This window comes from Trichosporon asahii (genome assembly GCF_000293215.1).
Source record: "Trichosporon asahii var. asahii CBS 2479 unplaced genomic scaffold scaffold00004, whole genome shotgun sequence".
Classification (NCBI taxonomy): domain Eukaryota; kingdom Fungi; phylum Basidiomycota; class Tremellomycetes; order Trichosporonales; family Trichosporonaceae; genus Trichosporon; species Trichosporon asahii.
The window spans coordinates 625,159-649,931 of NW_014040920.1; the positions used below are offsets into that span (position 1 = coordinate 625,159).

The 24,773-nt window shown below is 59.8% G+C and overlaps 10 protein-coding genes and 1 non-coding gene across 11 annotated transcripts; 6 read left to right on the forward strand and 5 right to left on the reverse strand.

The window, feature by feature from the left end:
* Nucleotides 1–1,683: 1,683 nt before the first annotated feature.
* A1Q1_03985 (uncharacterized protein) lies at nucleotides 1,684–3,525 on the forward strand (the record flags this gene model as incomplete). The annotated part of the gene is made up of 3 exons (XM_014328361.1): nucleotides 1,684–2,044; nucleotides 2,093–2,856; nucleotides 2,905–3,525. 3 exons carry the CDS (start codon nucleotides 1,684–1,686, stop codon nucleotides 3,523–3,525), a joined length of 1,746 nt encoding a protein of 581 aa, XP_014183836.1.
* A 98-nt stretch (nucleotides 3,526–3,623) lies between these two features.
* On the reverse strand, nucleotides 3,624–4,499 carry A1Q1_03986 (short chain type dehydrogenase, putative; the record flags this gene model as incomplete). The annotated part of the gene is made up of 2 exons (XM_014328362.1): nucleotides 3,624–3,835; nucleotides 3,950–4,499. The coding sequence occupies 2 exons, from the start codon at nucleotides 4,497–4,499 to the stop codon at nucleotides 3,624–3,626; spliced, it is 762 nt and encodes a 253-aa protein (XP_014183837.1).
* Nucleotides 4,500–5,677: 1,178 nt separating this feature from the next.
* Nucleotides 5,678–8,046, forward strand: A1Q1_03987 (uncharacterized protein; the record flags this gene model as incomplete). The annotated part of the gene is made up of 3 exons (XM_014328363.1): nucleotides 5,678–5,727; nucleotides 5,906–7,506; nucleotides 7,550–8,046. The coding sequence occupies 3 exons, from the start codon at nucleotides 5,678–5,680 to the stop codon at nucleotides 8,044–8,046; spliced, it is 2,148 nt and encodes a 715-aa protein (XP_014183838.1).
* Nucleotides 8,047–8,259: 213 nt separating this feature from the next.
* A1Q1_03988 (uncharacterized protein) lies at nucleotides 8,260–11,514 on the reverse strand (the record flags this gene model as incomplete). The annotated part of the gene is made up of 6 exons (XM_014328364.1): nucleotides 8,260–9,539; nucleotides 9,743–9,971; nucleotides 10,019–10,268; nucleotides 10,317–10,582; nucleotides 11,100–11,282; nucleotides 11,329–11,514. The coding sequence occupies 6 exons, from the start codon at nucleotides 11,512–11,514 to the stop codon at nucleotides 8,260–8,262; spliced, it is 2,394 nt and encodes a 797-aa protein (XP_014183839.1).
* Nucleotides 11,515–12,228: 714 nt separating this feature from the next.
* On the forward strand, nucleotides 12,229–13,130 carry A1Q1_03989 (uncharacterized protein; the record flags this gene model as incomplete). Its single annotated transcript, XM_014328365.1, has 3 exons — nucleotides 12,229–12,470; nucleotides 12,625–12,856; nucleotides 12,906–13,130. The coding sequence occupies 3 exons, from the start codon at nucleotides 12,229–12,231 to the stop codon at nucleotides 13,128–13,130; spliced, it is 699 nt and encodes a 232-aa protein (XP_014183840.1).
* A 23-nt stretch (nucleotides 13,131–13,153) lies between these two features.
* On the reverse strand, nucleotides 13,154–13,360 carry A1Q1_03990 (uncharacterized protein; the record flags this gene model as incomplete). Its single annotated transcript, XM_014328366.1, has 1 exon — nucleotides 13,154–13,360. The coding sequence occupies one exon, from the start codon at nucleotides 13,358–13,360 to the stop codon at nucleotides 13,154–13,156; it is 207 nt and encodes a 68-aa protein (XP_014183841.1).
* Nucleotides 13,361–14,139: 779 nt separating this feature from the next.
* Nucleotides 14,140–14,219, forward strand: A1Q1_t027. The gene has a single exon. It is a non-coding gene; the product is annotated as a tRNA-Asp (tRNA).
* A 205-nt stretch (nucleotides 14,220–14,424) lies between these two features.
* A1Q1_03991 (uncharacterized protein) lies at nucleotides 14,425–15,330 on the reverse strand (the record flags this gene model as incomplete). Its single annotated transcript, XM_014328367.1, has 1 exon — nucleotides 14,425–15,330. The coding sequence occupies one exon, from the start codon at nucleotides 15,328–15,330 to the stop codon at nucleotides 14,425–14,427; it is 906 nt and encodes a 301-aa protein (XP_014183842.1).
* Nucleotides 15,331–16,815: 1,485 nt separating this feature from the next.
* A1Q1_03992 (uncharacterized protein) lies at nucleotides 16,816–19,210 on the reverse strand (the record flags this gene model as incomplete). The annotated part of the gene is made up of 6 exons (XM_014328368.1): nucleotides 16,816–17,845; nucleotides 17,902–18,235; nucleotides 18,291–18,391; nucleotides 18,450–18,863; nucleotides 18,915–19,033; nucleotides 19,076–19,210. The coding sequence occupies 6 exons, from the start codon at nucleotides 19,208–19,210 to the stop codon at nucleotides 16,816–16,818; spliced, it is 2,133 nt and encodes a 710-aa protein (XP_014183843.1).
* Nucleotides 19,211–20,840: 1,630 nt separating this feature from the next.
* Nucleotides 20,841–22,592, forward strand: A1Q1_03993 (uncharacterized protein; the record flags this gene model as incomplete). Its single annotated transcript, XM_014328369.1, has 4 exons — nucleotides 20,841–20,874; nucleotides 20,956–21,068; nucleotides 21,519–21,701; nucleotides 21,801–22,592. 4 exons carry the CDS (start codon nucleotides 20,841–20,843, stop codon nucleotides 22,590–22,592), a joined length of 1,122 nt encoding a protein of 373 aa, XP_014183844.1.
* A 57-nt stretch (nucleotides 22,593–22,649) lies between these two features.
* On the forward strand, nucleotides 22,650–24,679 carry A1Q1_03994 (uncharacterized protein; the record flags this gene model as incomplete). The annotated part of the gene is made up of 2 exons (XM_014328370.1): nucleotides 22,650–23,271; nucleotides 23,331–24,679. 2 exons carry the CDS (start codon nucleotides 22,650–22,652, stop codon nucleotides 24,677–24,679), a joined length of 1,971 nt encoding a protein of 656 aa, XP_014183845.1.
* Between the last annotated feature and the right edge of the window lie 94 nt (nucleotides 24,680–24,773).

Genomic DNA, 24,773 nt, shown 5'->3' on the forward strand with positions numbered 1-24,773 from the left:
GGCTAGGTAACGCTGTGACTCTTCGGAAACTCTCACCTCCAACACACTAACAGCAGTGGTGGTCCGGAAAAGGAACGCTCACAGCAGATGTAGTCGATGTCGCGGGTTCTGCCAGGGTAGCTGTCGGGACAGCTCACGGGATGAAAGATGCACATTGATGCGAGCCTTTGAGGGAAGGACAGTCGTCAGTGTCGCTACGAGGATAGAGTATTGATCCCCCCACCCAAAGCATCCGTCTTCACCGGAGCAGGTGGTTCAGAGGCCAGCACAGCTGATTGTATGCGGGCCGAGGTGAGTCATGCCGTACTCACGCAGTGGACGCGAGACGCACAACATGTCGGTGCCCATCGAGCCAGTTGCAGTTCCCATCTGATGCTAATATGCATTGACGGCATAAAGTGTAGCCGTGACAGCGGGGGCTGATGTTGAAGACTGTACCGCTGAAACTGACCGGGTGATCGGCACCGCGGGTTGAGTACAGTTGACTCAACTCCTGAGGTTGACTTTCCACTCTGTCGTGCTTCGTTCTTCGTCTGCTTGAGTCGGCGCCCGACTAATCCAACTGACTATTGCTCACCTTTCCTGGATACACTGAGGAGCTCGCTCCTACCTGACCTTTGGAATTGGAAGAGCCGAGCGAAGGTGAGGGGTGATACGACCTCCGGCAGCCGTCATTCACAGGAGGATCCGCGGCCGACGGCTCCTCTTTACACGAACACCGTTCGGCAATGAACTCTGGCGGCCATCCGATCGGACCGCAGTGAAATACCTTTCAATGCTAAGGTGCCCCACGGCCTCCAAAGCTCTCATCGGCGTTTCACCCGTGGGCTCCGGCACATCGACCCTCCTGGCGAGCACGTTATCGAGTGTGATGGTCTTCGTGGGAGTCCGTGATTCCATTGCTCTTACTGACTCCAGCTCGGGGCCCTAACTTCCCCATTGATCCATTGAGGCCACTTGATGCGCGAAGTGGAGCCGTCCGGCGCGCCAACGACGCGCAGCCGATTCTGCGCTCCTCCGGCCCAAGATCCCAGAGTGGCCCATTGATCGTTCAACTGAGTAGCACCCCGGACATTGATCATGAGAACTGAAAATGCCTCTTCAGCACCGACGAAACAGAGCCGCAATCACACTAACAGCCGAGCGCAGCTCAATGCCCCGAATACAGGCTTCGGCATACGATTATTTCGACGAACCTTTCCATGGATGGTTCCCCCACATGATCCACACTAGGCTCGGCACATTCAATCCACATACAGATCTGGGTTGGTCATGATACGACAGCAGCGCACTGCGGGACGGACCGCAGTATCTCCTGCTGATCGCAGCGAGCACTCCGCCTATCAAGCGCTCCCGAGCGACCACCTCGGCTGCTCCTAAGTTGTCAGTGCGCGCTGTACTTCGGCATATACGTCAGTGTCCGAGTTCTGAGCTGCAGTCACTGTGAGTCCACATGTCGGCTGCACAATGGGTCGAACAGCGGTAGGTTAAGCATGTCCAGGAGATCAGAGCTGTTGTCTAACGAAGCGTCGTGATGGTCAAACCCCTGCGGGGGACTGAAAGAGCCTAGCATGTCGGAGGCACCACCTCACTGGATCAGAGGTCGGAGAGCAACGCTCCTCCCGAAGCTGCTTCTTCCGACTGTAATCAGCGCTTCGTACTGCAGACCCACCGACCCAGACCATGGTGGCTGACACAACACCTGCGGTCATCATCGAGCCTGGAACGGGCTCCAACCTCCGCGATGTTCACGATGCTGTCGGACGTGATTTGCTGGCTGGTAACCGGTGTCTTTGTGTGCCGAACGCTGCCCCACCTAATGCGGTCTTTGAGTCCTTTCCGTCGGCCAGCAAGGGTGGCTTTGATATCAATACGAATAGACCGATGCAGAGCAATGCGGGATGTGACGACGGCGCCCGTGCAAGCAGGTCGTTGTATTATCTTCCACGAATCGACACGCATGCAATTGGAATCTCGGCAATCAAAGATCCGGTCAGGAGTGCGGCATTCATCCTGGGTGGGGAGCTGGGTCCACTGCCCACCCGTGAGCCCCACATCGGCCACGTCCGTCTGGGCTAGTTGGTCGGTTAAGCTCTCGGGGTCGCCCGACGGCCAGCTAGGCTCACCAAGGCTATACAAGAGCGTGCGACATCGCGCCATGCAGCATTCCTCTTGCGTCTTGACACTTTCTCACTCGAGCTTCGACTGTCACTCTCGATTCTTTGTCTCTCGAACACAGCACAGACTCCCCGACTGGAACGTCCCTGCACGGAACCCGAAAAGCGCACCCCTCAATCACCCCACACGACCTCCCACACTTCCATCAACATGGCTCCCATGGCAGTCCAGCAGCAGGCGCAGCCCGCGCCCGCCGAGCAGCCCAAGAAGGAGTTCAAGCAGTCCACGGCCAACCTGCCCAAGGAGGCGATCAATCGCACCTTTCGCGGCGACAAGGAGGGCAAAATCAAGCTGGAAGTCCTTCCCGACTTCGTCATGAAGAACGACGAAGAGTCTCTTCTTCTGAACCGTGAATGGGTTAAGGAGCACCTCGTTATCGCTTTCCGTTACTGGGGAGCGCTGGGTTTCGGTGAGGGGGTTGCAGGCCACATTACAGTGAAGGATCCTATTTTGCGCGACGTGAGTAATGAGAAAACGGCTCGTGAAGAAGAGGAAGGGTGGAAGAAGTCAACAGTGGCACGAAAATGCGTAAATTCGATGGCTGCTGAAAAGGGAGGAGATGGAGGAGCATTTTGGACGCTAGCGAGGTTGAGGTGGCGCCCAGAACTGGGGGCGAGGGAAAGTGACGTGCCCAGGCGCCCTTGGCGGTTCGATGAAGTGGAATGGAGGTGGGAGCCTGTTAATCGGAGTGTGCCTTTCTAAGATGTCCATGGCTGACCCTCGCAGCACTACTGGATGAACCCGTTCCAGAAGCACTTCAAGCTCATGAAGAAGAGTGACCTCGTCCTCGTGACTCCCGAGGGTTACGTCCACCCAACTCTTGGTGCCCAGAAGCCGATCAACGCCGCCGGCTTCTATATCCACTCGTCGATTCACAAGGCTCGCCCCGAAGTCGAGGCTATCGGCCACTGCCACTCTACCTTCGGCAAGGCCTGGAGCGCTTTCGGCCGCCCTGTCGATATCACGAACCAGGACTCGTGCATCTTCTACGAGAACCAGGCCGTTTACAAGAGCTTCGGTGGAGTCGTGCTCGCGGCAGAGGAGGGCGCCAACATCGCCGCGGCCCTGGGACCCAAGAACCGCTGCGCGATTCTGCAGAACCACGGCCTGCTCACTATTGGCTCGACCGTCGACGAGGTCGCGTACACGTTCTCTCTGCTCGAGAAGCAGTGCCAGATCCAGCTCGCCATTGAGGCCGCCGAGGCCAACGGCATCAAGAAGGTCATCATTGACGACGACGATGCCGCGTTCACTGCCTCCACTATCCAGAACCCCGGCGCGCTCTACTTCTCCTTCCAGGGTGAGGCTGAAGTTATCCAGACCCGCGAGCCTGAGCTCTACGAGTAAGGGTTAGGGGCCCATGTTAAGTTAGCGAAATAGCAGTGTAGAAGTCCTAAGCTCGTTGTACAGTGTCACATCCGAATGCAACTATCTTTAGTATTGTCCTAGATCGCGCCCTTTGCAATCGCTCCCCCATCGACGATGAGTACCTCGCCTGTGACGTAGTTGCTGGCGCTCGAAGCGAGGAACACCGCTGGTCCGGCGTAGTCGAGAGGGTCGGCCCATCGTCCACCAGGGATGTTCTTGATGCGACCCTCGTACAGCTCCTTGTCCTGAGCATGACGGAGGTTCCTGTTGTCAGCCCATGTACTGCCTCCTACCACTCACATATCCGTCAGCGTGCTTCCTGGAGCGATGGCATTCACGCGAATGCCATGCTTCGCCCACTCGAGCGCGAGACTCTTCGTGAGACCAATTCCCGCCGTCTTACTCGTGACGTAGGCGCTCATGCCGTATCCGCCCAGGAAGCTGAGGATGCTGAGCACGTTCACGATGCTGCCGCCCTTGCCGGCCTCGATCATGTGTCGACCAGCGCATCGAGAGAGATGGAACAACGCATTCACGTTAACGTTCATGGTGTTGTCCCAGTTTTCCGGCTTTTCGTCCACGGCGAGGGACCAGCCACCAGTGCCTGCGTTGTTTACGAGGATCTGGATGCCGTTGTCGGAAGCAGCGAGTGCGGAGGACCAGAGAGCTTCGCAATCCTCTGGAGTCGAAAGAGTACCTTGCACCAGCGTCGCCTTGCATCCCTGGCTGACGATTGAGTCGTATGTCGCCGTGTTGCTGATATCGCGCTGGGCAAGTAGGACGTGTGCTCCTGCTTGCGCGAGTGCAGTTGCGATCGCGGCACCGATGCCCCGTCCAGCTCCAGTTACCAGCGCGGTCTCGCCGGCGAGCTTGAAGAGGTCGAGGACGGGGACCGCCTGCGTCACGGGAAGGCTCTCCTTTGGATGACCTGGGTGCTCGATCTTTGACGACATAGTGAGTAGGAGGTGAGTGATGAGTTAAAGGTGGGCTGAAGATGCTCCGCATACCTGCCTAAGAGCGTTTGATTAATGCTCGGTGACGAGTACTCATTTGATCGGGCATCAGAGGGGTTAGTCAGCGGATTGCGCAACGTGCGGATTGCGGGATTGCCTGAATGCCTGACTACCGTCTCTTACCGTAAGGATGCCAAGGCCTCGAAATCGACTAGGGGATCACCATGAAATCGCCTAGTGACAGAGATATTCTTAAGAGGAGCAGTACAGATCACTCTGACCTCAGCATTGCCAAACTTGACCCCGTCGCTGCTATCAGTCCGCTCAGACCGGCAGGTACGCCCCGCCGGCACGTGCTGCATGCTACGCGCAGATGGGCAGATGGAAGTTTGGGGGTCTTGCGGCACTGGCTTCGGCCCCCACCCGCCCACTCGGAGGGGCTCCGATGATTGGCCGTGCTGGGTTCACGCCCGAATCGGTCTCTTGTCATCTCGCGGGTGCCTTTCTCCCCTCACGCGCCGTGCTGCCGTACCAACTGCTGAATTATCGACTGGGTAACATCGCGTCGCGACATTCCACGCCGCATCGCTGCATCTGCATTCAATGATAGGGCAGATAGATCGTGCAATGTCTGGGGAAGCCCATGGAGCCAACGAGAAACGCAGTCTGGGGTCGAGTCAGCCGCACACTGGCCCCGCATGCACGGGTAGAACAGGCAGAACAGGCGTAGAAGGGGCGGCTAATTCACCTGATCACGAGGACCGGCGGCCACATGAGGCCAGGACAAGGGACAAGTTAGGACTGTCAGAGGTCAGCCACGAGGGTCAGAAGCACGTAGCCGTTATCCGCATCTCAGAACAACAACATCCACCATGTCCTCAGAGGAGGGCTTCGACGAGGTCGTGTACGACACCAGTGCGCGCGTAGAAGCGCCGTCGCGTGAGTGACCTATCAGCGCCGACACTCCTTCGTGGACGGCGGAGTGTCCATCAACGCCCTCCCCGAACCCCAGCTCCTCCACCGCGCGATGTCTCGGCGGCGGAGCGACTATTGCCGGAGAGCCATGCTGACAGACAGGCGCCTGCGATGCGTGCCGCAAAATGAAGATCAAATGTGTCGGAAAGGATCATCCGCCATGTAAACGCTGCAAGAACATGCGCATCCCTTGCCGGTTCGCGATGGGACCTGTGCCGAGAGGCATGATCGAGGAGACAGAGGCGACCAAGTCGTGAGTACCTCTGTCAACGGCTGAAGACGTTGGTTGGTGTTGCATGGGGGGCGAGATGGCAGCGCCTAGGCTGTGAGCTCTTCAACGTCGGACTGTGTATTTTCCAAGTGTGACCCCGATACCGGAGAGTTCAACCGGCACCGGTTATCGTCGGCAAAGGCGTGCTGCTGACGAACAGACGTATCGAGCAGCTCGAAGGGCACGTGTCGGGGATATACAAGAAGCTGGACGAGATGACCAGCGTGCTTGCGCGCTTGGCAGGACCGCCAACGAGCACGACGCCGGCAGCGCAGAGCGACATCCTCTCGCCGCGGGCTCAGCTGCACTCGCACTCGAGCCATTCGAACCACCACAGCAACAGCAACAGCCACAACCACAACCACACACATGCGCACACGCCTCTGAACCAGCACACGCCGCAGCAGAACCATGGGACGTTCCGGCCTCCGCCGCCGCCATCGCTCCCCTCGACGGGCAGCGTGATGAGCATGGCGGTCCTGCCGGACCCGCCAGAGCCGAAGGAGCCCGAGCCTCCAGCGTCGCGGTCCTCGTCACCGCTTAGCGCAGACGACATGCTCGAGAGCGCGATGGAGGGTGAACCGTTCCGTCACTTCACACGGAAGGAGGAGGAATTGCACTTCATCGAGCAGCACGGCAGCCTGCCCGCCGGTGGGGCGCCGCGGCCAAAGAAGCGCAAGACAAACGAGCAAGCGGGAGAATGGACACACTCGCCGATCCACGAGCGCGGCGACCCGCTGCGGCACTCTTTCGTCGACCCCGTCTCTTCGGGCTTGATCGGCGAACCGGAAGCGCGGGCCCTCTTCGCCCGCTTCTACAAGTACGCGCATCCGTTCATCCCCGTCTTCGACCCCGAGCACGACACGTACGACAGTCTCATGCGAAGATCCCCGTTTTGCGTCACAGTCATCCTCATGGTTGCGCTGCACCACGGCGAGAGCCTGAGTGGCGTCAAGTCGGACGTGTGCCAGCGCATCCGCTCCGAGGCTGAGAAGATGGTGAAGGAGACGTTGTTCTCGCCCGCCGCAACGCTAGAGACGGTGCAGGGGCTTGTGACCATGATCTCGTACTCTGAGCACGCTTGGCGGACGTGCTGCCACGTCATGAGTCTTGCCGTTGACATGCGGCTGTATCGCTGCCTGCCTTATCTGCACAAGATCAGGAAGGATTCGCGGCACCCCGACCGGTTGCTGGAGCGGCAGCGTCCCCTCGTCGTCGGTGCTAGGACGTGGCTTGCGATTGTCCGTCTCTCATACGAAATGAGCTTCAACCATTCGCTGCCTATCCAGTTTGGCTCCCCGCAACGACTGCAATACGCGCGCGAACTCATCGACCACCCCTACAGCACGCCACTGGACTCCCGTCTGGTGATCGCGTGTGAGATGTGCGAACAGCGCGAGATCGCCTTCAGACCCTGGGAGAGTATCGCGATGCTGCACCCGAGCGAGATTGATGCCGGAATTCGCCGCGCCAACAACGGAATCAAGGAGCTGTACGCCCACTGGCTGTCGTACTACGAGGAGCAGGGGTTGGAGCGGGACCACTTCCTCATGATCGAGCTCGAAAATCAGAAGGCTTACTGCCTCATGTACGCGAACAGCTCCGCTTGGTACGGCGTGCTGAAGCGCGAGGACGTCTTCCGTCTCTCGCCCGAGCGCAGAGAGTGGATTCAGGAGGCGATGCGGAGCGGCGCCTTCCTGGTCGGATCGCTTGCGAATCAGAGACTTGAGAAGGAGTCCGAGTTCGGCAATCACAACTACTGTGAGTGACCCGACAAAATGACACAGCTGACTCCCAGACGTAGGTATCGTCGCCACAGCGCGGTATTTGATCCGCATGGCTGAGCTCCTCCCGACGGCGTGCGACCTGCATGAGATCTCGCTCAACATCGACAAGCTTCTGCTCAAGCTGCCCGTATATCCCGTGAAGCCATTCAGCGACGGCCTGCGGCGCACACTACGCAAGGCGCGGGAACAGGGCGTGCTGCCGTCCACGCGCATGACGACGGATTCGTCGCCGATGGACGACTCGCAAAGCCTCGCCGCCACCCTCGCTGCGAACACGGAGTACCCGGGCTTCAACCCGTTCCCGTGGCACGATCCCGTGCAGGCCGCAGGGCAGATTGGAGGCGCAGGCGTGCCCCAGGCGAACAACGTTAGCTGGCCTGAGGAACTCAATCTCTCTGCATGGTTCCCCGTGAATGAGGATCCGGCGGCGTTGGGGCTGGATGTTAGCGCGCTCCAGGGCGAGGAGATGGTGAACTGGTTCCCGGCCGCACCGCAGGTTTGGCTTGAGGAGTAAATTTGTAGATGCATCTTCATATATGTGTTCCGGATGTCGATTGAGCGGACGGTTTTCGGGCAGTTTGCCGGAGCGTACAGACCGATATTGCTCGGGTCGGAAGAATGATCTTCTTGCGTCGACTGGGTCCACATGAGCTGTTGTACCCGCTCCGTTGACGAGAGTTCAGCACCAGAAGCAGCTGTCTGTCAGCATCATACAACCCGAAGGCACTTACTGAACGCAGTAGTTCCAGTTCCACTCGCCCTCGCCGTAAAGCGCCAGGCAGGGGATGTGGTCGTCGTCCTCGAGGCGGGGACCGCCCGCCTCAGCGTCCCAGACCTCACTTCCGCCCCAGAGCTCGACCTCCTTGCACTTCTCGGCGCGCGCAACACGCTCAACATCCTTCCATTGAACGGGTCCCTGGACCCAGTTTAGCACAAGGCGGAGGCTCTGGTCGCCCCTTGTCTCGGCAGTGTAAGCGAACCAGGCGTCCTTGTTCTCGAGCGAGCGGAATCCCGAGCGACGGAGGGGCGCGCCGGGATCCGGGAGGGAAGCGGCCTCGCGACCGAGCGCCTCACGCGCACTGAAGAAGCGGAGCCAGCCGTGTTGCGGGATGATGCCTACCTGCACCTTGTCCTTCGGCGCCGCCTCGACGGTCTTGATCACAACGTGCCCGGCGGCGGTCTCGAGCTTGGCGAGGGCGTCAAAGTTGAGAATCTCGTCCTCCACGATGTTCGGCTGGACAGCGCCGTGCGGCAGGGGCGCGAGGGTCCACACTCGCTTCATCGTCGGCTCCTTGACCCATCCTGGCTTACTCTCGCCGATCGTGCAGCTGGCGTAGATCTCGGGACCCACATCGCTGTACAGCACGCTGAAGGCGGCGTCGCCAAGGTACGCCACCGGCTTGGCGCCCCACGCCTCTGGGAACGGCGGCATCGCCTCGGCCGGTGCAAGCACGTAGTGCAGCAGCTGGAGCATGCGGCGCGCATAACCCTGCTTGCGGAACTGCTCGGGGGTGTAGACGGACGCGATGCCGTAGGACTTACGCCTCCGGACACCGCTGGCATCGCTCACCATCGCAGGTCGGCGGTACGTCTCGCAGTGAGAGAGGAGCTCACAGTCGGGGTTCTCAGCCTCGGAGCGGCGCACCAGCGCCCATGACTTGAAGCGTCCCTTTGCTGCCCACGAGTGAATCGGCGATGTGACATCCTCGCATACACGCTGGAACGAGCTTGGACGCAGGCCGCGGTTCCAGGCGGGGTAGGTATTGGCGATTGCGCGCGAGTTCTGCTCGGGAGTGAGCTCGATGATGGTCAGATCCGCGAGCGACATCGTTGTGGATGAGTTCTGGCGGCGTGAATGGAGAGGATTGAAGATTCCGGAGACGACCCTGGCTGACGTTAAGCAATCATCGAGTCGCCAAGACGAAAGAATGCCGACCATGACGTTCAAGCAAAGTGGAGGCCGATGGACACCGCATTCCGCCTGGTGGAGGTGGTCCACCCTTTCACCTGCGAAAGAGATTCAGTAGCGAGTCGCCCAGGTTGATGTCACACGTTACTGTTTACATAGACTGGAGTGGTGGCTCACAAGTGGCTCACAGGCTACAGTTTGGGGTGACTATGAGAGGTCTATCTACATAGAAGGTTGGCTTGGGGAATTCTACGCCTAGGACTTCTGCGCTCAGAGTTCAAAGGTGGAGGTCTCGGCGTACTGTGAGTTAGTCGATGGCCGAGCCCAACACTCACGAGGAAGATGAGGTAAGCAAGCAGTTGCTCTTTGAAGAGATCCAGAGCGATCGCACGGATGTCGTGCTCGTGACACTTGCGAGGACCACCAAGGAAGGGCTTCCCAAGCTTCTTCTGGATAAAGAAGCGTTGAGAGAGGCGATAAACGGTGAAGACGAAGGGGCTCAGAGGTGTGGCCCAGCAGAACTTCAAGGACTGTGCGAATGTCAGCTGAGAACGAGTGGTCAACGAGGCGGACTGACCGGGATGCGCTCCACGAGGAAGTAGACCCTGGTAATTCTGCCGAACGAGAACTCGGGACCGCCGACTTCGCTAGCGACGGTCATCGCGGCTGTCACAAGGTGAGCGTGGAGGACGCTGTCGAGGAGGTACATGCCGAGGGCCTGGGCGAAGGATTCACAAGAGGACTCGAGCAGCGGCGAACAAACGCCAATGATGATGCTGATGCCCATGATAAAAGAGAAGAGGCACACGTGAGGCCAAACTACGCCGCTGTGAGGGTCAATGTCACACGCGCAGTAGTCTGCCAACATAACTCACCTGTCGAGGGCCACGAGGCCGCCAATGGTCATCAGGAGACCGAGAGAGGTCAGGAACCGGAACAACAAACGGTTTTGCTGGATCCAGTCCCAGCGCTTGCCCCGAAAAGGAGTGCCCTTCTCCCCAAAACGGACAGAGGGGATGGGGTGGTGAGCGGCGGCGGCGGCAAAGCTGCTGGCTTGGCCTGGAGAGCCGTTCCTGTTACCGATGGCGCGATGGTTCATTGTTTTGAGAGAGGTGTAAGTGGGAGTCGTTTGACTTGTTGACTGTGAGTAACTGAAGCTGAGACACGGTCGTTGAGAGATGTGTTGTTCACGGAAAGTGCAAAGCGGAGAAAGCCTATGACCGTGAAGGTGTTCTTATCTGGTAGGCAACGACTGTGTGTGCCTACTCATTCTTTCACGCCCCTCCCCGCAGACAAGATGCACGTGTGCCCGTTTATTGCGCATGCTCGCAGAGCGCAGCGCCAATCCCGCGCAGCGCGCAGTGCCCGCAAGGCAGGTCTCTTGCCAGCTGCTAGCTGAACGCGGAAAGTGCCCTCTCGGTCAGTGGGGTTAGAAGAGCCCCGTTCAGTTGCAACGAGTTGGGTTCCTCCCGTCCGTAGCATGGTCCGAGGGATCAAACATACATACATGGAGAGTTACACAGTTTGCTGCTCCTTGCTACACGGAGCCTCTATAGGATTCACAAAACTAGCCAGAAGGCACAAACAGCCATTACGGGGCCGCGCGCTCGCCGTACTGAGTAGTCAGCGACGGCAGTCGTTCAATCGTTCAAACTCACCGTGAGCACAAGGAGGACGATGATGAGGTCCCTGAGCACATCGCGAACCCTCTCCATCTCGCCATTGATAATCCACTCGTCCTTGCCGGGGAAGTCGGGCACGAAATGGGTGATGCGGGCCAGGAGGAAGGACAGGGTGTGGATAGGACCGATTGCCCAGAGCCAGCCGATAGGGTAGTTCCACTGCAGGACCTGCTCATGTCAGCCGCCAGAGCATCAGTGAGCTCACCTTAATGCGTTCCATGAAAGTGTAGACACGGACGAAGGTGGAGAGTTCAAAACCGGACTTGCAGCCCACGGTCATCACCACAGTCGCAGTGTGGGCGGGGAAGGTGGAACAGAGGAAGTGGCCGAGCAGGCGCTTGCGCCACGAGAGCTGAGTGGCGGGCTTGCAGGCTTCCAAGAGGTTGTACATGCCGGTGAGAGTAGCGACGAGGCAGGGGTGAGGCCACACACCACTGTAAGTCAGTGGTAATCCAGATTGTTCGACTCACCGATGAAGCGCACCCTGCGCTCCCATGATGAGAAGGACATTGGCGGCCACAGTGAGGCGGGTCCTGGTGATGTTCGCTTGCTTCCACGCCGACCAGGCAGATGGGGAAGTGCTGGGGTGGCCACTTGCAGTCTGACCGCTTGCTTGGGCGTTCGCATGACCGTTCGCTTGGCTGTTCATTGTCGTTCGGATAGGAGGAAGGGGAATTGCTAGTTTGTTATACTCTGTGCGAGCGAAGAGGAGTGAAGAGAGGGGAAGAGAAAGGAAAGACGACGAAAGCTCGACCCAACAACTTCAACGGCCGCTGTCACTGACCATGCGGGTCTGTTTCACGCCCTTCGCCCATCACTGTGAAGTTGCGGCGCAGCCGGGCACAGTGCTGAGGTCTTTCATCGCCGCAGCTCTGGCAGTGTTCCTGCGGAGGTCTTCTGGTCAGAATCACAAGTACCAGGGTGTGCATGGTTGCGACGATCGAGGTCGGTCCTACGAGGTGCTGGGGAATCTACGTAGGAGGAAGGCTTGGCTACGTAGGGGACATGCTTGCCGAGCTATTTAAATCAGCGAGGACTGGCTGTCCATTATCACGACAAGGACGAGCACGATGATAACAGCCTTGTGAACGATGCCACGAAGCCAATGGGCCTGGGGTTGGATGTCCAGTGCTTACCAGTCAGAGCGAGTGCCACGAGAAAGAGACGGGCGCCAGCCTTAGGGCAAACGATGAAGAGCCATTCAGAGGGTAAACCCGTAAAGACGCTGATCGGCTGCGAGTCGCAATCAAGCTCACCTTCTGAGGGTGAATCCCTGCCCCAAGGGCTGCCTGCACTCAGAGCTCGCGACTCGCCTGTTGTGAGCGTTATACTGCGTACGCCAAAACCGTCCGTCATGCACAGGTCATGGATACATGCATGGTCGTAGACTGGTCGTCTGCTCGTGTGTAGAGGCTACAAAGTTGTGCGTAAGCTGGGTCGATGGAGGTTGCTCTCAAATGACTGAGGGGATGCGGTCGCCGTACTGACAGTCAGCTTGCAGAGTCTTCGCTTCAAAGGTGAATACTCACAACGAAGAAGAAGAGCACGAGTCCGCCATCGCGAATCAAGTAGCGAACGGTCTCGACGACAATGTTGTCGCTCCACCTCTGTCCCTCGCGGGGAATGAGAGGCTCGCCGGACGCAATGTGGCCGATGGAGCGGATCAGGATGCTGTAACCGAGGAAGATGCCGATGGCGAGTGGCATACAGTCGATGTACACGAGGCGCTGTGTGTCAGTTTTCCCAAGCCTCACAACTTACGTCAACGTAGTCCCTGCAGAGGAAGACGCGGAGGATCGAATTGACGTCAAGATCCGGCTTGTAGAGCACCGAGAGGATAGACATCATGAAGTGGCCGTGCAGGAGGTCGAGGAAGAGGTGGAAGCAGTACTCCTTCGGCCACCGCGGGCCGCGCTCGAGGTACGGCGTCAGAACGTTGATGAGACCTTCAATGCCAAGCGAAATGGAGACGACGCAGAAGTGAGGCCACACGCCGCTGGTGGTTAGCTCGGAAACGGCCGCTAGAAAGCTTACCAGAGGAAGGCGTACTGTCCACAGATGATCAGGAGGAGGTTGATAGCGAGGATTGCGCGGTACCGCCATGGCTCGCCGTTGAGCCACTCGTCGGTGTAGAGGGGGTGTGGTGTGTCGCTCTGTTCGAGAGCGTTCTTGCTGTCGGTGTAGAGAGGAAGGAGGACGCCTTTCTCGGGTGCTCCGAGATCGTGAGTCTGGCTCATGTTATTGCGATGTGCGGGTGGAGGTTTCGTAAAAGGTCGTTCAGTCAAGCGGAGAGAGTGTGCAGATGAAAGGAGTGTGAGTGAAGACTGAAGGTGACGAGAAGCTGGACGTGAAAAGAAGATGGGCTGCGAAAAGATGATGCAGAGATAGCGAGATCACCCCAGCTGATAGTGCATGGCACCACATGCACGCTGTGCTGCGGAGGAAGACTAAAGTTCAGATCGGCACACAGCTAGCAGACAGGCCGAATCGGGGCGCACGGCGCGCAGTGCGCAGCGTCGTGCGGCGTCACTAGATCCAGGTAGTGTGCCCGTAGCGCCCTCCCGCCGCGCCCGCCGAGCCCTCCAGCAGGGCTCAGCACCGCCCACAGTCGATCGCCGAGGAAGAGCGCATGGGGCGGACTAGATTGCGTCTTACACCTTTGTTCTTTGTCGCCAGAGCTGCGGCGGCGCAAATTGGCAGAGCTGCACTGGCCCTGCACCGACATAGCACAAACGAAACAGGGGGTAGCGGTGCTGCGGTGCAGACAGCGGCGCAGCGATGGTCCGCAGAGCTCAATCGGACCAAACGTGGACTGTCACACGCCGATCACAAGCGCGCGATCGCGTGCGAGAGGGTCAAATGAGCAGCCTCGGCAGCTCGGCAGCCGGATCCCGGAGAAGCATTGGAAAATGCGACCGGGAAGGCGTGCGCCACCGCCCGCAAGCTCCAAAAGAAAACACGCGCGGTTTACGGGCGCAGTGTTGAGAATCCTTCTCCGAGACACACAAACAACCAGTTCCTGTTCGTATAACGGCTAGTATGCTCGCTTGTCATGTATGATCGCGGGAGATCGGAGTTCGATTCTCCGACAGGAAGCTCTTCTCTTTTGGCCCTTGTGTATTGCTTTTGCATGTTCTATGGGACGTTTGGACGCGAGGTGTTGATTGCATGGAAGACGTGGAGAAGTCTGTGGATGGTGTTGGGTCAGCAGCCTAGGTTGCTGAACCCTCAAAAAGCGCGCTAAATGGACGCGACGTGCTATCGTTTTCGCGCCATGGATGAATTTCGGAAGATGGACTACTTATCGCGACTCGACGCCAATCCGCCAAACAAGCCACAGGAGCAAGACGCAGAGCAGCGTCCGCAGCATCTCGTCACCGGCGAGAATCTTCGGCGCCCATCGCTTCTGCTTATCCCTCTCCAGCCTCTCGAGCTTCTCGGCCTTCTCCATCCGCCTCTGCGCCCTCGTGACCTGCGGCGCGCCATCGAGGGCCGTGAATGCGTCCCACAGCACTTTCCACAGCTTTGCGTCCTTGCCCGGACTCGCCTCGTAGACCTGCATCCAGGCCGCGTAGGCGGCGAGCAGCTCCGCCTTCTGGGCACGCAGGTGTACGACTTGCGCCTGGTGTGCATGCATGCGGCGTAGCAGCGTTTCGCCCTCCTCAGTGACCTTGGTGCGTTTCGCCCTTGGCGGGCGAGGAGTCGTCGGCGAGGGTGGCTGCGATGGCTGCGAGGGCGGACGGGAGGGGGAGGGCGACCCCGGAGACGAGAGCGAGGAGAGGAAGGGATTGTGCCGCGATGCGAGGTAGAGGCGCAGACTGGAGTGGTTGCGGGCAAGACCCCAGGAGGAGTCGGGCGTCTGCGTCGGCTCCTCGGTCACGATCACTTCCGAGTCGGAGGCGTCGTCGGGCTTCAACCGAGAGAGATCGGGCGTACCGAAAGAGGAGGTCGTGCTGGGTGCTGGGGAAGGAGAGCGGGCCCTCAGAGCAGGCGACGGAGCACGGGGAACATGGACTTGCGATGTTGCGGGTATAACTGCCGGCTCTGGGATAGGAGATGGAGCACGGGGTGCCGGTGACGGCGCACGGGCGGCTGGCGTCGGCGTGTCCGGTGCGGTCGGCGAGGTGTCGTCCTTGGGTGGCGATACGAAGAGACCTGGGAGATCACTCATGTCAGAGTCAGATTGGTCAGTAGCGGGCGTGACCATCGTGAACGTCAAGCTGGGCGCCTTTTTGATCTGCGCGAGATGCACCATCGTCTTCAGTACTTCATCACATCGAGACCCATCCTGTTGAGAACAAGGACGAGATCGTCTGTCGGGGAGCCTTTGTACATCCATGCGATGCGGCTCTCAATGACAACTGTCGGTAACCTTCCGCAATAACAGAGAGCTTTGTCCGACCTCTGCTTCCTCAGTACGCCACCTCGTCACCTTCATTCCTCGTCCTCAGTCATGCGGGTCGAAACACAAAACCGCACAAGTCCAAGCTCAGAAACCGGCTGAAACATGTTCTCGAAAGACAATCAGCTTCCATCAGCGTTCATCATTGTTCTGCTCTCCCCTCAGCACTAGCTTCCATGCCACCGAGGACAGTCACCGACATGTATCGTCCAGAGGATGCATATAACATTGCGTCTGCCCTTTTGTCGTTCTGGAGTGATCACCGCAGCCGAGCAGCTTCATCGCCTCGATCATCGCCCCAGCATCACAACCCTAAGCACACTCTAACAGTAAGAGTCAAGATACGGTCGAGGACAGTACTCATCCCAGCAGATGCCGCACATCATCGAACTCATCGCCACCTCGCCGCACGCACCGGCAGGACACTGGGACGCGCTGCCCATGCGGCACGACCCGGGCTCGCCCGAGGCCGACGAGCAGGAGTGGAACTACTGCTGTGTCCAGTAGTCTCCTTTCTCTCTCTCTTCCCTCTCTGGCCATGTATCGACGAATTTGTGTGGTTTGTGTGTATGTATCAAGTGGAATGACCGCCATCTGGGCTCAAAGAAGGGCTCGAGCTCGGGTGCGGCGAACTGGAGCGGTGTCCGCGTCCAGCTGCTGCTTCCGGCTACCTGGCTGCATCGGTCTTCACTGTCGGAGACCTATCATGCAAGCATACAGTGGAGTCCCCATGCATGCCAAAGATAGCAATGCAGCGCGCATGTCCGAAGATTGATTCAACTGACCCGCGCGGGTGCGGCCGAGATGCCTGCCCCTTGCCGCCCTTGCCTCCACCCCCCGCATTTCCGATGGATTCTCGGCCACCATCCCTCCTGGCCCTCCTGCGAGGATCGGCACTCGGCCCACAACTCGGGCCAACGACTCGGGTTCCACTCGGGTTTCCACTCGGGCAGTCGGCATTGCGGCATCCACTGCATCGGCCTCTTGATTCTGCGGCAACCTCGCCAGAACCTCGCCAGGAGCAGTGCATCGCCCCCTCCAACACCTTTACCCACCACTGTCGCAGACCACAATGTGCTCTGCGCGATCTGCGCCGCTGGTCCAGTTGTCACGACTGCGCCGGGGTATGAGGGGAGGAGATAGGAGGGCGTTCGCACCGGCTCACGCTCGCTTCGCTCGCTGCTCGCCTACGTTCTCGCCAATCTATCAGGGTATATCATATCACTACAACAAGAATCTAGGCTACACGTATGCGTTCCAGTCGCGCCCGCTCGCAGGATGCGGGGCATGCTAAGCCCCGCGTCCGTTGACATACGGCTCCTCCTCGAGGATGGCGCGCTCGCGTTCGCGCAGTTCGCGCTCGGCGCGCTCACGCTCGCGGTCGCGTTCCAGCTCCTCGGGGTGCGGCTGGTGCGGCTGCTCGGCCGTCACGCCCTGTAAAGCGGGGTCAATCGAGGACCATGGCAGGTCGACGCCGACCCAGCCAAAATCGCCAACAAACTCGAGCTCCTCCCTATTCACGGGCGGGGGAAGGTCGTCGCTCGTCCCCTCACTCGACTCGTACTGCCGCCGCGGGCGGCAGAGGCGGCGCAGGTACTTGGCGTGCAGGGCTGGGGAGGAGCCGGGGTAAGGAGACGCCGCCTCAAAGGCCGTGGCGACCTTTAAGATCAGGTCGCGGATGTACTCGACCTCGACGTCCTCAAAGTCGTACAGCTGCGGGCGGCGGCAGAGAGACCACAGGAACGTGGCGGCGTACAGCGAGAAGTGGAGGAAGGTGTCGGACGCAAATGTGATCTGCGACTTGTCCAGGTCGTGTACGCGCATGAGGACAGTCGAGGCGTTGTTCAGACTCGCGTGGAACGCCGGAATGCAGCGGAGCTGCGCGACGCTCGTCGGCGCACCAGCTGCCGTCGGCGGGGGAGGCGCGATGCGCTCGTGCGGCGGGATCCGCAGCGTCTTGTTCAAGATCTGAAGGTTCAAGTTGAGCGCGAGCGCAGCGTACCAGACCCGAGGCTTGTGCACATAGCTCGGCGAGCCGCCAGCATCAATGATCTCGCGAATCCAGGCCTCGCTCGTGTGCTCCCACTCAGTGTTGATCGTCTTCGTGAGCACAGAGAGCGTGAGAGGGCTCGGGTACGGGTCGTTCAGCAGCTCCTTGTACGACAGGTAGCGGCGGCGCAAGTCCGCGCTAAACGCGCTGAACGTGTCCATGAGAGCATACTCGGGCGCCGTGTGCTTCAGCCAGAACTGGCACGTCGATACCAGAGGGTCCAGCTGAGTGATCAGCATCGGCTGCCGGAACTGCATGTGGAAGATGGAACTGGTTGAGAAGAGAGACAGCCTGATGTCAGCCAATGCAAACTCAATTCAGCTTACCATAGCCGCTGCCTGTGACGCAGCTCCCTCCTCTCCGAGTCGGTCATGCGCGCGACCTGATGTATGGGAGGCTCGCTTCCGAGGTCGAGCTCCTTGGCAAGCACAACGACACGGCTGAAGTAGAATGCAGCCTTATCATCGTCAGGCTCCTTCCAGAGACAAAGGGCCATGACGGCTTGCACAACGTCAACGTTGCTGATGGCCTCGGCGAAAGCCCACATGAGCTGATCGCGGGCGAGAACAAGAATCTGCTGGTGGACCGAATTGGCCGATGGGGGAACAGCCGCCGCAGTTGATCCCGGGAGGAGGTTCATGTACCTGGATGCAATAGTCACTGCGAAGTCATTAGTTGCCTTGATCGCCGAGACACCGAGCTTTTTCTTACGCACAGATCACATGGTAGGTGAACGGGCAGTTCTGTCTGACAAAGTCGTGGTTGCACTGCACCGGGTCGATGATGGCCATGGCAGGGTTGAAGTGCTTGAGGAAGCTGCGAGGCTCGGTTAGTTGCATGGAAAAAAAGGTCCGACCGAGTTTCGAAAACTCACAGCTGGAACAGTTCGCGTGCCTCTTCCAGAGTCACATAACCGAGAGTGATGGCGTCGCCACCAGCGGCACCGCCGACGACCGAGTGCAGCGGACGTTCGGTGACGCGTTCACGAACGTACTCCTCATCGGTGCCAGAGTAGTACTCGCCCTCGTGCTCCTCGTCCCAAGGGCGGCCACGGACCATGTTCTGCAGAGAGATCTGCGCCATCGGGGGAGGTCCCCGAGGTCCGTCGGCATCCTGAGCCGAGTCGCCGGCGACGAACGGATACTTGGAAACACCCGGGAAAAGAGAGCGGTCGGGGCTGCCTCGACCCCAGTAGGACTGGGAAGAAGGTGTAGCACCAGATCGGGGACCGTCGAGGTGTGGCTGCTTCTGGGCGATCGGCGTTGCGACGCCGCCGTCATCGGGAGGGCTGATGACTGTCAGCATCGGCAAACAGCAAGCAACTGCGTGTCCTACTCACGGGTTCTTCCTCTTCCTGCCGCGATTGTGCTTCTTGAAAACGCACTCGAGGGACATGCGCACGCAGCGCGCGCACGGCTTGATGTGTTCGGGGTCATCAGGAGCAGGGTGGCAACGGATCTAGTACCCGGTCAGCTGTCGCTGCATGTTTGGGCAGCTTACCTTATGCCTTCGGCACTCGTTGCATGCTTGAGAGCCACGTTCGACGACTCGAAGACGAGGCTTCTCGGGTGTGGGAGAGCCTTGTTTGGAGGAGACGGCTGGTGAGCCGGTAGCCGCAACTATGAGGGCGTCCATGTTGGGTTGCCGTGAAGGGTTAGATGGCTGAGGCCTGGCAGAGGGCGGGGCGCAGTGACAGGCGGGTGTATGCTATGATGAAGAGATAAGAGAGGATGATGGTGTGTGTGGATGAGTGTAGTCGGACTCGCCGTAGAGGCTCGGACCGATGTGGAAAGCTGGGTGATTGCTTGGAGAGGAGAGCGAGAAACAGAAAGGAGGAGAGACACCGACGTATCTTTGCCTAGTTGCCTAATTGCCTTCCCTTCCTGTTCGGGTGTCGGTCAATCAAACCTGCCCCCCTAAATGTTACCCCCACTTTGCCTGGGTGGGACGCCAAAGCCCAAAGCCGAGGTCTTCCAGGGCACTAGGCGGCTTAGGCCGTGTCCTCGATCTGCTCCGTGCTCAGCGTGCATGTTGATACCATCCCGTTGGGCTACGAAAGCGCAAAACGAGCTCTTGAAAGGGCTGGGCTGTTGGTGCGAAAGATGGATGCATGTCCGGTACGGGGTGGGGAGCGGATGCGAGGGCAAATTTCGCATCGAAGTAGACTCGGCATCGTAGGATGAGCTAGGTGGCCGGGGAGGGCGGGTTTGTAATTTTTTTCGGTCATCAGAGGTCACTGGTGCGATTTGTGAATCTCGTCCCTCTCTCGTCCCTTGCGGCCGGTTTGACCGTGGACGCGGATGGAGGCCGTGATGGACCGGGGACTTGTCGACCCCCCGCGGAAGCAAACGCGCTGTGATTGGTCGCGCATCGGCATATAACGCTTGGCTCACCCAGGCCCCAGCATACCCAGCATGCAGCATGGGGTGCATCTGGGTGCGCCTTGGGCCGAAAGCACGTTATGGCCTCGGATTAATCGCGAATAATACCTGCGAAATATACACCCCTCCCCTTCCAGCCAATGATCGGCATCTTGCGTTCAGCCGTAGTTCGCCGTGGTTGTTTGCTCGCTAGGCTGGGCCGGTCATTTGAATAACGCCGGTCATGCCTACAACCAGCCTTGGCTCTCTCCCTCCCCGGCCGCGCCGGCCGCTTCTTCCGTGGACGACTAATCCGTTTCACCGAGATCCTCCCGCTACCCAGAACAGAGCTCACTCCGAGATCCCGTGACTTTTGCTCGACCTCGCCTGGTCCGAGAAAGATCGACAGCTGTGGGGAAGAGCGTGAAAGCCATGTGACAATGTGGGGGTCTGCCGTGCTCCTTGCCGAACGCCGCCACTAGTGTCCCTGTTTTGGCTGCATCAAGCGAGCACGCCGCTGTGTGGGCGAACGAGATCTTGACGCGCATGGCCTGCACCCCGGGACGATGCGGGTCAGGCAAGCAGGTGGGCAAGGGGCCGCGATAGCGATCCTGACCCAGACACAGGCATGCAGGATATGCAGGCGCCGTATCAGCAAGCCAGCACCAGCGTGTGACCTGATGATCCGACTCGGATTGTGAGTGTGGGGCCATGGGCCAGCGTCCCAAGTAAACGCCGGGCGTTTATCACTTCGTTTCAGTCGTCTATGATCCGAGATTCCAGCCTTCCCCACTCCCAATCCTCATATCACCGAGTCTTCCCTCTTTCTCTTCTCTCTTTCATCATACTCCCACTAACTGCTTAAACGCTTCTTGCACTTTTTCCCACACACGCAGAACGCCAAAATGCCCTACGACGCCCTCGTTCTCGGAGCTGGCGGTGAGTCTTTCCGACGCAGCGGACACCTTCCTCGCACTCGCCCTCGGCATATTCCCCGACTTCGGACCCCGCTGACATCAGTGTACGGCCTCACCATTGCCACTGAGCTGGCCGACCGTGGAGTCAAGGTCGCCGTCGTCGCTCGTGACCTCCCCGAGGACCTCACCAGTGTCGGCTTTGCGTCGCCGTGGGCTGTAAGTGTCGTAAGCCAGGCAGAATGTGTGCTGGCGGTGCCTTGCGGCCGTGATTGGGTGTGACACTCGGACCTGCGGGTCTGGGCTCAGCGCTTACTGGTCGCTGAGCCGTAGTTCGGGGCGTTCTGCAGCCATGCCTGGTGGTCTTCCTTGGATCTGGGACGATTTCTGGACCGGGAGATCGGGCCGGAGCGGCCGCTGTTCCATTGTCCGGCCCAGACAATGCGTAAACATTGCCACGAGGCCCGTGTACTGCATGCCGAGTCCGTGTGTCGGTCTGGCCAGTCCAGTCTGTCTCAAGATCCAGCCAATGACTAGCATCAAAGAGCGCCGCGCACGCACACCACCCGGAATCCTTCGGCGCCGAGGCACGCGCGCCACTGCACGCACCTCCGCCGCACACCTGCCCTCAGGTCCCATGGCACTGAAAGTTCCGATGCTGACGATAAGGGCTGCAACTGGTGCTCGTTCGAGACCGACGGCAGCACGCCGGCTGCCGAGTGGGACGCTATCACGTACAAGTATTTGGGCAAGCTAAGCAAGGAGCACCCCGACCTGTGCAAGCGCATCACCTTCTACGACGTCTGGGACGAGGACCGCGGCAAGCCGTGGTACTCTGACCTTGTCTTCAACGTGAGTATACGATACGCTGCTCATATCGCCTTCGGACGATAGGTGCAAAAAGAGGGTTTATCTCCTACCAGCTTCATACCGGAAGTGAACTGACCTCAGTGCTCCGTCGAGAAGGGCTCGCCCGACTCGCCTCTCCCTGGTGGCTTCCCCTTTGGCGCCAAATTTGAGTCGTACATCCTGCACGCTCCGAACTACCTGCAGCACCTTGCCAAGAAGCTTCGCGAGCGTGGTGTCCCCATCATCCGCCGACGTCTCTCGGCCCTCGATGAGGCTTACGACCTTCCGGAGGTCGGCCCCGTCGACCTGGTCGTCAACTCTCTCGCTCTCGGCAACCGTACGCTGATTGGTGTCGAGGATGAGGCGATGTACCCGGCCCAGGGCCAGACTGTGCTCGTGAAGGCTCCCCTCGTGAACCGCTGCACCATGAGCACTGGCACCGTTCTCTCGAAGAGCACGCCCGGCGAGGAGATTGCGTATATCATTCCGCGACCCGGTTCCGAGGGCCACGTCATCTGCGGCGGCACCTACAACCGCAACAACTGGAGCACCGTCCCCGACGCCCGCGAGGCTGAGCGTATCCTGAAGGCGTGCTATGCCCTTGACCCGCTCCTTGCTGGCCCCAACGGAAAGAGCTGGAGGGACATTGAGATTGTGGCGCACAACGTTGGTCTTCGACCGAGCCGCGACGGCGGCGTCCGTCTCGAGGTTGAGAAGCGCACGCTCGGCGAGAACAAGATCCTCGTCCCCAAGATGGCCGGCCAGAGGAGGCGCGACGTCACCGTTGTCCACGCGTACGGCCCTGGTGGTGCGGGATACCAGTCCTCGAAGGGCCTGGCCGAGAAGGCTGCCGACCTCGTCATGCAGAACGTCGGCGCTAGGGCCAAGCTCTAAGTAGCGTGGCGCGAGACGGATGCCCTCAACTGCAATCCCGGTCTCCAACTTGTTCATATGTTATTATCTGGGTACATTAATGCATACGGTTACTATCAAACTCGCCAAGCACAGACCATCGGCATCTTGTCTTGTCTGCCCACATCTGGAGAAGTCGGCAATCACCACTCGTTTGCTTTCCCACGGCTGCTCCGGCCGGCCCACGCGCAGGATGTAGCCGAGCACCACCGTAGCGCAGTAGCGCGTCGGACTGGCCCACTTGAACAACTCCGCCTTCTCCGCTCACTCCAAACTCTACATGCGACTCCTACGGAGGAAGGCCGACATGACGAAGACACTTCCCTTCGACCCGAAATCTGTCCCGAGCACGGAGTGGACGGCGGACCTCATCGCCAAGTCGTCCGAGGCTGTCGTGGCCGAGACGCCGTGGGGCACGATCCGGGGAAGACGGGCGCCGAACGGCACACAGGTGTTCCTCAGTGCGTATCTGATGACGGACCGCCGACAGACAGCTGTGGTGCGACGAGTCATGAGCTGACAGCAGACGTTCCTTACGCTCTCCCGGTCCGCCGATGGACGGACCCGCAACCCCTCCCCGAGGACCATCGGTACGAGGACAAGGAGTACATCTCCGATGGCATTTACTGCGCACAGCCGTCGCGCGTATACCCTTCTAAGCGTGAGTTGCATGTGCCGTTTGGTTCCAGCTGTCCCGACTACGGTGAGAGCTAACCCCAGAACCGACCAAGCTGCGACTTGGCCTTGGCGAGCCGAGCGAGTGCCCCTTCTTCGCGGACGTCTACGTTCCCTCGTCGATCGATCTGAGCAACCTCGGCGAAGAGAAGGTGCCGGTGCGTGTCTTTGTGCACGGCGGCTTCATGCAGTGGGGATCGACGAGCGGGACGATGTACAACCAGCAGTTCTGGGCTGCCGAGGAGCGACAGGAGGTCCGCGTCCTCGTCGGGCACCGTCTCAGCGTGCTCGGTTTCCTGGCCAGCGCGTACCCGAAACTCGAGGGAAACTATGGCGTCAAGGACGTGTGGTGTGCGCTGGAGTGGCTGCAGCGCATCGCCGGATCGTTCGGAGGCGACGCCGCGCAGGTCCACCTCAGCGGGCTCAGTGGCGGAGCACACCTCTGCCACCAGCTGCTGCACCATGCGGCCCGCGAGGGCGGAAAGGGGAACAAGGCGCCCTTCATCTCCTGTTTGCTGCAGAGCAATGCGATTTTGGGCGACCCCGTACCGGCCAGCGAGCGACAGGTGAACTTTGACTCGCTCTGTCGCAAACTGGGCCTGAACCCGCGCCAGCCGGGCATTCTCGACGCGCTGCGCGACGAGGCCCTCGTGCCTACGCTCCGGCTCATGCGGGCTGTGGACTCGCTCGGCGTGCTGGGCACGTTCCGCTGCGTCGTCGAGCCCGGCTGGGTCGAAGCCGACACGATGGCGTACCAGGCGACGCGGATGGGGGACGACCTGCGCGCCGCGGGGGTCGTGATCGTCGTCGTCGGCGAGGTCCTGCAAGAAGAGGTGTTCTACGCCACGACGCACGCGACCCCGACACCAGCCGACATTGCGCCCAACCTGCACCGATACTTCTCCACGCGGCTCTCCTCCGAGTTTGTCGATCTCTACGACTCGTTCGCGCCCCTCGCCGCGGATGCGGATCGCAAGTTCGCCCAGCGCCGCTTCGGCACCATCATGGCCAACGCGCAGGTATACGTGCCCGCGCGCCTCCTGGCCGCTGACCTTATCAAGCAAAACTTCCCCGTCGTCCGGTACTCTATCGAGTGTGTCGCCAAGAGCGTCAGCAAGCGCGGACTCGTGACGCACTCGGGCGACACGGTGCTGCAGCACCTCCAGGTCAACAGGCTGACGCCGGAGGAGCGGGAGTGGGCGTGGAACTGGTGGAACGCGGTCGATGAGGACGTGAAGAAGGCCCAGCGGGGAGAATTCAAGCAGCGCCCGAACGCGATGCAGCTCACGCTCGATCGCGAGGGCAACGCGGGCTGGAGGCGGGATATGCGCTGGCCCAAGCTCATGGGCATGATTGAGATTGTGCGGCCCGGGGAGAAGATGGCCAAGCTCTAGACGCGGAGCGCAGCGACGCTGTTGCCCTTCGGCCTTCGGCTCAGCGAGGCTGTAGACCGAGGGAGGGTTGTAGCCACAGTTGTAGAGCGGGAAT